The 11,235-nt window shown below is 36.7% G+C and overlaps 1 protein-coding gene across 1 annotated transcript; it reads left to right on the forward strand.

Annotated features, from left to right (window-relative positions):
- Nucleotides 1–276: 276 nt before the first annotated feature.
- On the forward strand, nucleotides 277–5,374 carry LOC131953690 (ubiquitin-conjugating enzyme E2 G2). Its single transcript, XM_059317000.1, has 5 exons — nucleotides 277–531; nucleotides 1,682–1,763; nucleotides 2,523–2,641; nucleotides 3,321–3,461; nucleotides 5,025–5,374. The coding sequence occupies exons 1-5, from the start codon at nucleotides 489–491 to the stop codon at nucleotides 5,135–5,137; spliced, it is 498 nt and encodes a 165-aa protein (XP_059172983.1). The 5' UTR covers nucleotides 277–488; the 3' UTR covers nucleotides 5,138–5,374.
- The last annotated feature ends 5,861 nt before the right edge of the window (nucleotides 5,375–11,235 follow it).

An 11,235-nucleotide genomic window follows, 5' to 3' on the forward strand; every position in this document is an offset into this window, starting at 1 on the left:
CGAGCTCTCGAATGATCTATATGTAAAACATGATAATGAATAGACAATAGAATCAGATCTAGATATGTCTCAGTAACTGGAGAATACTGTTTTACCGGAGTTAGGCCTAGCCTAATAACAAATATGTAATCATTATAATCGAGATCTAGTCCTAATTTTTCTAGAATCTAGATCTAAAATCCTGATATCTATATCTATAGCTAGAATCTAGATGTTTTTGACATTTAGTCGCTGCTAATTTTTTATCAACTAGAGCCTAGCCTACGCATACTAGCAGAAGCAGTCTCACTCACAGGAGACCAAGATTAGTCGTTCTTGTGTCACTGCGTGCCGACTGTGTAACCTAGAATTTAGGTCTAGTCTAGTGTGTAGGAACAGATGAATGTACTCTACCGGGTCTACTGGTGTGTACACTTGTCCTTGCATCTTCATTACGTGTCATGTTGTAAACAATCAGCTTTTTTAGATATTAAATTTCTCGTGTAGTAATGGCTGGCTCGGCTTTAAAAAGATTGATGGCAGAATACAAACGTAAGTAAAACTAGAGATCTAGACTATTCTTATTCTAGACTCAAGTCTAAATCTAGTCTAGAATCTAGATTCTAGATCTAGACCTCTCTACTATCTAGATCTAGAATCTAGGACTAGACTAGAGTGTAGGCCTAGATCTAGAAATCTAGTTCTAGAATCTAACTACTACTAGATCTAGATCTAGAATCTAGATAGTAGAGCTAGATCTAAAATCTAGATCTAAGAGAGAAATGTGAAGTCAGTGAGCAGTGTGTTTCTTACAGTACTCTTACAGACTTTTTTCTCGGGGAGGGGATTGTGTGGGAGGTCTACATTTCCGGGGGGGGGGGGGGGGGGGGGCGGTAAACTTTTTTCGGGGGAGGGGGGGGCCGAAGAGATGCATGGAAGAAACTCTGTCAGTGAACTAGATCTAGATCTAGAATCTAGAAGCTTGTCTAACTAAAGTCTTACTAAGAAATATAAGCCACTAATGACAATAATGACTAAGGAAGATCCTATGTTGGTAAATATTGCACTTAAATCTGCAATTTTTTTTACCCCACGCGAATTCCAACATGCTGATGATTTACACACACTAGTCACTAGATCTATCTAGAATCTATCTAGATTTCTAGATGCAGACTTACTATAGATCTAGATCTGGGGACGAAGTGGTCTACGGTAGAGAGCTGGACTGCTAACCCGTAAGTCTTGAGTTCAAATCCGGGTTGAAGCCAGTGGACCGTCCCTGAGTCCACCCAACTCTGATGAGTACCTAACTCACATAGGGAAAGTAAAGGCGGCTGGGCATAGTGCTGACCACACTTTCTCTTCATATGCCGAGGTCACAGAAACAGGTGAACTCTACTTCACTTGCCCTATAGACCGTCAGGTTTGAAAAGGGAACTTTACTTTTAAATCTAGATCTAAATTTTAAACGCTTCGAGTTGTTATTGTTATAATTAATATAATGTGGCTGCTCGCTCATACCCATTTGAAGTTCACAGAATCTGATATTCCAATTGCAGCTGAAATTCCACGATGATTTAACTTTTTTCTATTGTGTCAAAGCAGCCCAAACTAGGGCCTTCCATATTTTGTATATAGATCTAAATGTGTTCATTTAGGTTGTCATAAAAATAACATTTTTCGCCACATTTATGTTTTTCAGAACTAACACTGAATCCCCCTGAAGGTATCATAGCAGGCCCAGTGGACGAAGAGAACTTTTTTGAATGGGAGGCCCTTATAATGTATGGTATTACTAACATTTTTTTTGTTTCTCTGCTTCCTGTTAGAGTTAACTATAAAATCAAGATGTGGGATGGCGTGGTCATAAGTTAGAGTATGCAACTGCTAACCCAGAAGTCTCAAAGGGCCAAGTCTGTAGAATGTCATTGAGTCCACCCAGCTATAATGGGTACCTGGCTATCTTTAAGGAAAGTAAGACTGCTGGGCATAGTGCTGGCTGCACTGCTGAGGTAACAGAAACAGGTGAACTCTACTTCTCCTGTGCTATGGAAAGGTTAAATGAGGAGAATAAAACCAATATATTGTTATTTAATGTTTTATGTTCTCTTTATCAAGCTAGTCGCAGAATAGCTCACCACATTGTTATCTTACATTTAGCTTTTTTCAAGAGGCCCTATTGTTGTTTTTTTCTTGGTTGAGCAAGTTTATTGTTTTCTTTGTTTTTTATTATTTCAGAAACATTTAGGCCTGATCTATACATTTATTCACTCTTTGTGCATATTTAAAAGATGTAGGCTGTTACCATGCTTACATGATAAAAATCTATGAGAATAGTAAATTTTAGTAATATCATGTTTTTTTCCTGTTAGGGAAAGTAAATGCTACTGTGCATAGTGCTGACCACACCATCCCTTAAAAACTAAGTTAGAGAAACAGATACTTTACTTTATCTGCATTATGGCCTATACTTCCCTTTTACAAAGCATTTCTAGTAATTGTCTTAAAAATGTTTAATGTATTTTTGTATTTAAATCGTGCAGGGGACCACAAGACACCTGCTTTGAAGGGGGAGTTTTTCCTGCTCGTCTTACTTTCCCCCCAGACTACCCTCTGAGTCCTCCAAAAATGAAGTTCAACTGTGAAATATTTCATCCAAATAGTATGTTTTATGACAGTGTTTATAAAATTAAATTCACTTGATTACTTGTTCCCAATGTTAAAAAAAAAATGGTGCTGGGTATTCTAGTTTATTTTATCATAGAAAGTTTCTTGTAAAGTATTATTCTCTGTCGTCATATGCAGCGTTATAATAAGTCATAAGGTCACCTTAAGCTACTGGCCTCTGTTTCTATTTTTATTCATCACTAACCCTTCCTAGAGGTGTGAATTTTATTTAAATATCACAATTTAATTACCTACTAGATTTTAATGTAATTAAACTTGAAACAGAGGGACTTCTGTTTAAATATATACATTTTTTATACACGTAAAGAGTTTGTCCCTTGTTAAAGATAGTCCATGTTTATAAGTCTCTGGTGTGAATTTTATTTAAATATCCCAATTCAATTACCTACTAAATGTAATTTAATTTAAAACAGGGGGACTACTGCTTAAATACATACATTTTGTACACACGTTAAAAATTTGTCCCTTGTTAAAGAAAGTCCATGTTCCTTAGTCTCTAGTGTGAATTTTATTTAAATATTACAATTTACCTACTAAATGTAATTTTATTTTAAACAGAGGGACTACGGTTTAAATATATACATTTTTGTACACGTTAAAAGTTTGTCCCTTGTAAAAGATAGTTCATGTTCATAAGTCTCTCTCTGTTTTAGTCTACCCAGATGGGCGGGTGTGTATTTCTATTCTGCATGCACCTGGTGATGATCCCATGGGCTATGAAACCAGTGCTGAGAGGTGGAGTCCAGTTCAGAGTGTGGAGAAAATTTTACTGTCAGTTGTCAGCATGCTAGCAGGTATGTATTGCTCGTTTGATTTTGTTATGAGATGTTTTGTTTGTGATACCAATTTGATGTAAGCTTAAGGCGTATTCAGAATAATATGATTAATTTTAACTACTTCCCAACATACAATGTCTTTTTATCTTTTTGAACTGATTAGTTACTTTCTGTAAAGTCTATCTATATATATATATAATTCTCTACATGGGGACCATGCGAGACACCACCAAGACTATAGCGCTACCACCCCCACCAGTCTGGTGAGCTGTTTACAATCGTAGTGACGGTTATTAGGGGCAGATAATTTAGTTTTTAAACTATTTGAAACTAAGGGGAGGTAATAACATTTTCTGCTTGCTCTTTTCATTGTCGTCTGTAAACTGTCGTCACAGACGGCTGCTTTCATGGAGCGGAGTGGGGGGGGGGGGGGGTAGAAGAGAGGAGTGGTAAGTGAGGGTGAGGATAATCGTCCTTCACTAGCTACTGATAGTGTTTTAAAGCAAAATATTTTCAGTCATAGCATTGTTAGTGTCAAATTCACAAATTATGAATTACTGAAAAATAGTAATCAAACTAAATAGCAGTGTATGCTACGTCGCAGGTCAGCTCATTTACTATATTCCTTTACTCAAAGTTTTAGCTAGTTAAAATTTTACTTGAATATTATCATTTGATCCTCTAAAATGTGTTTATTTCGATAAGTGCTGTATCATCAGCATCATCTTTTCCCATTCATGCCCAGGACACATGGGGCTAATAAAATAGATTTCATCTGTTTGAACAACCACAGAATTTTGGGGATGGTGTGGTCAGCACTACTTCCAGCCATCTCAGTTTCCCTAACATGAGTCAGTTACCTATCTGAGCTGGGTGTATTCAGAAATATCCTACAGATACACATCCAGGTCCGAACTCAAGACTTTTGGGCTAGCAGTTGTGAGCTGCACCAAATGACCATTTCGTCCCTATATTAATTAAAGCCATGTGAAGATATATTTGTTTTATATGTTGTTGCACATCTGGATATAAGCCATGTCCATTTGATTGTAATTACCCATACTTCAGTTTTCAATATTTACATTTTTCTACATGAACAGCCATATGATAAAGTGCTACCAATGTTGATATCATTTTGATATCTGCTTAAATCCTATTCAGAATAAAATTATTAATTTTAACTGCTTCTCAATTTACAATGTCTTTTATGACTTTAAACTTGCTAGTTACTTCATTGTAAAGTCCATAGATCTTCACTCAAAGTTTTGTCTAGTTTGAATGTTATTTGAATATTATAATTTGATCCTCTAAAATGATTTATTTTAATAATTTCTAGAATAATTCATCATCTTCTCCCATTCTTGCCCAAAATATGTTTTATATAATTGTTGCACGTTTGGATTTAGGTCATGTCCTTTTGATTGTAATTACCCATACATCAGGTTTCAATTTTAAATTTTTTCCTACATTTAGGGCCATATATGAAAGTGCTGCCAAAACACATTTTGATTTAGGTTATGTCCTTTTGATTTTAATTACCCATTCATCAATTTTCAATTTAAAAATTGTTCCTACATTTAGAGCCGAATGATGAAAGTGCTGCCAATGTTGACGCTGCCAAAACGTGGCGAGACGACAGGAAAGGTTTTGAAGAAATCGCCAAAGTGACAGTGAGGAAATCTCTGGGGTTGTGATGACTTGTTCAGAGTGTAGACTATTTATTCTGGATTACCTTGCTGGGATGGTACAAGACCAGGCTGAACTAGTTCTTTCTTCCTTGCTCGTCCACTGGCCACTAAGCAAATAACTAATGACTAGTTAATGTTCAACCAGTGCGATGATATAATTCCACTCTGTTCCCGTTTTCAACCATCCACATTTAATACATTTTAAGAGGATTATCATTCTGATAATTTAGGTAACTGCAACTCATTTGACAACTTATTTTTTTCATAACTGTTTTTTCTATTAAAAAAAAATAATGAAAGTTTTATAGTTAAAAATGTTTAAATATATTGTTTCTGATAATATTGTTAAACTAATTTGTGACTGCTATAAATCTTTGAAATATTATTCAGTTATTTTGTTTTTAAACAAAAGTAAAATGTAGTTAAAATCCATAAATGAGAAGTTTCTGTAACACAGCAACTGGAAACCATTCTTTAAGGTTTTTATGTTTATTTGCAACAATTTTTTTTAAACTATTACTATCTGCTATTTTCATTTACTTTATTCATCAATTTCCAAACTGTGGTTGAGTAGGTGCAGACTAGTCAAAAAGGTGACTAGAAAAAGTCAACAGAAATGTAGAATGTGAAAATGCATTGATTTAAAGTAAAAAATATATTAATTATTAATAGTAAAAAAATGTGTAAGACAAAAAATCTCAGAAACTATATATAAGAGTTTGTAAATTGCAAATTATCATTTGACTCCAGTTTTAATCATAAAACTCTTTGCTTTATTAAATACATACTTAGTAGACTAAAAATGTTCAATGGTATTTGCATATATACTTTAATTAGCAGTTTTTGTTTTCATTTTACCAATGTATTTTTAACTAATCTCTGTGCCATTTAATCTAAATTAACAATACAGTGTAAATACTAGGTCAAGGATTCAATGGATTTTTGTTTTTTTAAATGAGCACAGTGACAAAGTTTGATAACTGCTGACATAACTGATGTGGAACCAATTACTTGAGTAGCTTCCACTTTTTTAAGTTTTTTATCAATTAGAACTGACTCATAATATAAAACCTTACTATTGGCTTTTCAATTTTTAAAATCTCATGATTGTAACTGGTGGACAGATTTTGATTATTTCATAATTTAGCTGATGTTGAAGCATTAAATCTATCACTAGAACTTATTTTGCGCCTGTAAGACAATTTTAACATTTTTATTCAAGATTTGAGTGCATATAAACTAGGTTATGTAGGGTTAATTTTAGTAACATTTTCACCTATACTTTTAACTCAAAAACACCTGGCCATCCTACTGCAATTTTTAAACACAAAAATACTATCTTTTTAACTATGGACATTTGCTAGGCATGGTTTAAATAAATACATTTTTGTCTTGTTTTAAGCAGATTAATTTAAATTATGTTGCCCAAAAATCTATTTGGTAAATTATAATTTTGTCATCAATTCTAATCAGTTTCATATTATTCAAAATAAGCTTAGCATTTATTTTTTCAATTGTTTTAACAGTATATTATCATTTGTAATAGCTCTTATTGTTTACTATTATTAAAGTATTTTATTTGCACAAGATTCCAACAGTAAGAAAATTGTAAGTATGTGCTTGGAGCCATACTATAGGACTAGCCTCTCCCAAATGAAGTTTACGTATGGTCCCCAAATATTTTTTTTTATTTTAACTTTTTTTTTTCTGATTACTTTTGTTTTTAGCGGCTTTGACAGAAACAAAATATAAGTTGATTCTGTTGCAGTTAAAATTAAATTCTTCCTTGTTGAGTATAGTGGGCATTTTGTTTTTGTAATTGGAAACCTATATCAACTTAAAGCAATAGAATGACTTAATGGGATTTGTTTATGTGTAATGTCTGATTTCTCATTCATTCAGTAGTTAAGTTAGTTTAGATTTTGAAGTTCACAGAATTCTTGTTGTTTGACAAGTTCTGTAGTGTCAAGTTTACTGTGTCTCAACAACTTTACCCTCCTGCTGTTGTCTGTCATTAGACAAGTCCATCATAAGACAACAGACTTCATGCTTTCTTTTAATATAAATTTGACTATAGCTCTTGGTCCTTCTCTGTTAATCATTGCTCTCTAGTGATACAGGATATTTTACTGGTATTGTGTGTTTGATGGGGAGTTACCTAATGCCCTAAAACAGATTTTCACAGACTGATCTGATGATCCCAGTCTTTAAGTCATTGACATTTTTAGTTCTTCAAGATTTTCTCTCTTTACTTCTTGTCATCAAATTTGGTAAATTTTAGCTAGTTTAGACTAGCAATAAAACCATCTAAAATTCTTTGTGATGTTTATTTGTTCTTTAAGATATTTTTGGCTTACTTTTGCGTGTTAAATTCAGTAAATTTTAAATTAGCGTAGACTACAATGTCTGATTAAACCTCAGCTTTCATTACAGTAATTTCATTTGTCAGTGCTAGTTCATAAGTTTTGTTTTGATATATTATTTTATCCTAATTTAAAATTTGCATATATCATGTTATGTGACCAGTGGTGTTGGCAGGACTTAGTCATGGGGTGTTATATATATATATATATATATATATATATATATATATATATATATATATATATATATATATATATATATATATATATATATATATATATATACACACACACAATTTTTCCTCCTATGTAGACTATATGTAATAGTAATAGTGTTTACACAAACATGCATAAATATTTCATGTTGATTTTAAACTTGTAAAATTGTGGATTTATGAAATTGTAGACATAAAAATATAAGAACGCACGGTAGCAAACTGTAAGTTTGTAACTCCATTTTTTTCCCACAAGATTAAAATAACCACAGTTTACTGAATGAATATGGGAATGACTTGGTCAAACTAAGCACTGGTTTGTTTGCATCTACGTTATATAATATGTTATATTAAATGTTTCTGATGAAATTTTAATGTTGACATTCATGTAATGATGGTATTATTATCAATAAATGTTTATATTTCTGTGGCTTTTCAAGTTTTGTATAAAATATAAATAAGCAAACCATAATGGAAATTAATAAAACACATTTGTTATTCACATGTTCAAATATTTAAGTACTAATTCATAAATCAATGATTGAAATCTTTGACCCATTCATAAGAGATTACACAATTTTTAGTAACCAGTCATCAAACATTTGATGAGGTATATCGGGAGACCAGTAAATTCTTATGTGGGGTGGGGGTGGTTTTGTCAGTTTTAAGTCTTACTGTAGGAAATCAGGTTTTAAGAATTCATATTAAATTTAGATGCAGGGAGGCTCTTCAATCACCTAGCTTGAGCACATTGCCATATTGTTTCCTCGCCATTAGAATAACCACTGTTTATTGCATCCATCCCCACTGGTTATAATCCATCCCACCTCCAACTGGTTACATCACCCTTTCATTGTTTACACCACACCCTCCCAGCATGCAATACCCTTCTCCCAACTGGTTACCCCAAAGGCAACACCACCCACCCTACTGGTTACCCCACCCCCTCCCCACATGCAACACCTCCCCCTCTCTACTGGTTACCCCACCCCTTCCCCCACATTCAACACCTCCCCCTCCCTACTGGTTACCCTTCCCCCACATTCAACATCTCCCCTCCCTACAGGTTACCCCCTTCCTACTGGTTACCCCACCCCTTCCCCCACATTCAACACCTCCCCCTCCCTACTGGTTACCCTTCCCCCACATTCAACATCTCCCCTCCGTACTGGTTACCCCACCCCTTCACCCACATTCAACACCTCCCCCTCCCTACTGGTTACCCTTCCCCCACATTCAACATCTCCCCTCCCTACAGGTTACCCCCTTCCTACTGGTTACCCCACCCCTTCCCCCACATTCAACACCTCCCCCTCCCTACTGGTTACCCTTCCCCCACATTCAACATCTCCCCTCCGTACTGGTTACCCCACCCCTTCCCCCACATTCAACACTTCCCCCTCCCTACTGGTTACCCCACCCCTTCCCCCACATTCAACACCTCCCCCTCTCTACTGGTTACCCCACCCCTTCCCCCACATTCAACACTTCCCCCTCCCTACTGGTTACCCCACCCCTTCCCCCACATTCAACACCTCCCCCTCCCTACTGGTTACCCCCTTCCTACTGGTTACCCCACCCCTTCCCCCACATTCAACACCTCCCCCTCCCTACTTGTTACTCAACCCCCTCCCCGCATGCAACACCCCCTCCCTACTGGTTACCCCACCCCCTCCCCACACGCAACACCCCCCTCCCTACTTGTTACTCAACCCCCTCCCCACATGCAACACCCCCCTCCCTACTTGTTACTCAACCCCCTCCCCGCTTGCAACACCCCCTCCCCACATGCTAACCACCTACACCACCCTTCCGTACTGGTTACACCCCCTCTCCCCCACCTATCCCCCACCCCTCCACTCTGCTAATACCTACCTGTACATGTCCTTTCATGTAGCAACCAGTCAGGCTGGGTGATATGAATTAATCAAGAAAGTTCCACATGAACGGTTGGCATTATTTGACTTCTTTATATACCAGTAAACGGAATGTGTCTTGTGGGTGGTGGAAGTCGGTGCAGAGACACGTCAATGGCGTATAGGGCGTACAGCGTTATGGGAGGGGGGTATGTTCCACTTTATAGCAAGTTTTGAATGTGTGTCTTGAAAGTGTATAAATGAGAGGAGTCTATTGACAATGTGTGTTGCATGTTTAAGGGTGGACCGTAACTGATATGGGCAGTGTTTCTTTTACACTGGGGAGGCATTACACACTTTCGGAGGGGAAGGGGCGGACAAAAAAAAATTCCAGGTGAGGGGGGCGGACACTGGTAAAGAAATATTTTCTATATAGATCTATTTCGTTCGGTGGGGGGAGAGGGCAGTAGGCGGGGTGGGGAGGGGGTAAAGCGATGACTGAAAGAAATACTGGATATGGGGTTAAAGGGGGGGGGGGGATTTTTCTGTTAAAAATCAATTGTTGCTAATTGTTAGATAAACTCTTAAGTCGAGTCTTACAGGTTTTCGTGCTGCCGTCGGCGATGTAGCATAGGATATATAAAAAGTTGCTGTAAACATTGATACGTTATACGAGGAGAACTTTGGAGCCAGGATCAGTCAAACAAAGAGACAGACGGGCTTGTGAATGAATCGAGTCAAATCTAATCTGCCCTAGTTAAATTATAACATGTTAAAACAGGCAGTAGAAATTAATTATTTTTTTTATGTTTTTGAGTACTGTTGTAGAAATCAAAATAAGCGGGCCTTCCTAGTAGGTGAATATTTCGTTAAACGTCACAACCAGAGTTACTTTCAGACATTTTGCTCTATCGAGGGGGGGGGGCGGGGCAAAGAAAGTTTACCACCCCCACCCCCGAACAAAAATAGAATTTATAAAGAAAACATTTACTTTTACCAGTGTCCGTCCTCCCCCCCCCCCGGAAAAAGTTGTTCACCCCCCCCCCCCCCCGAGAATATCAAGTGCTCTCCCCCCCCCCCTGGGGGGCACTTGATATTGTCCGGGTGAGAGCGGAGGATGTGATCTGGGATCACTCCCCCTCCACCCTCGGGAGAAACGCCTAAAAGAAACTCTGCACATTAATAATAATATAAATAATAGCGTAATAAATAAACCATAGGGGGTAGGGGAGTAGTAGGTTGTGTGACGTCATTATTTTTACGTAGGCTCCCTAATACACGCTTGCCTACCTGTGTATAACAGAACTGCCAATACCCGGCCCTCCCCCAAGCTGAGCAACGTGAAAAGGAAACACCGCGCATAGATTCAATGAAGGTTTTATTGATATTAAAATAGTTTAAATGTATGTTACAGCCATTTCATAATCAGCACGGTCGCTTCGACACATTGATTGTTTACACACTTAAAATCAAACCAACGTACTTATTAAATCTTAAAACAAACGTGTATCAAGTCTCATCATTTGATTCCGACAGAATAATCAATACGTGTGAATAGGAATAATCATAACATTATGTGTGAAGTATTTCCGAAACTATGTCTTATGAGTTGCATATTTTATTAAATTAAAAATACAGGCCTTTTTATGTAGGGCAAGTTTGTTAGGGTG

This window comes from Physella acuta, unplaced genomic scaffold, assembly GCF_028476545.2.
Source record: "Physella acuta isolate Inbredline_101_S28 unplaced genomic scaffold, ASM2847654v3 ptg000938l, whole genome shotgun sequence".
Lineage (NCBI taxonomy): Eukaryota > Metazoa > Mollusca > Gastropoda > Physidae > Physella > Physella acuta.

What these genes read in the sequence shown, in the direction of transcription:
- LOC131953690 (XM_059317000.1), top strand. Translation starts at nt 489, where the DNA reads ATGGCTGGCTCGGCTTTAAAAAGATTGATGGCAGAATACAAAC. An exon ending in GAATGGGAGGCCCTTATAAT is followed by an intron (nt 1,764 to 2,522) that starts GTATGGTATTAC and finishes TAAATCGTGCAG; the next exon opens with GGGACCACAAGACACCTGCT. An exon ending in AGTTGTCAGCATGCTAGCAG is followed by an intron (nt 3,462 to 5,024) that starts GTATGTATTGCT and finishes TCCTACATTTAG; the next exon opens with AGCCGAATGATGAAAGTGCT.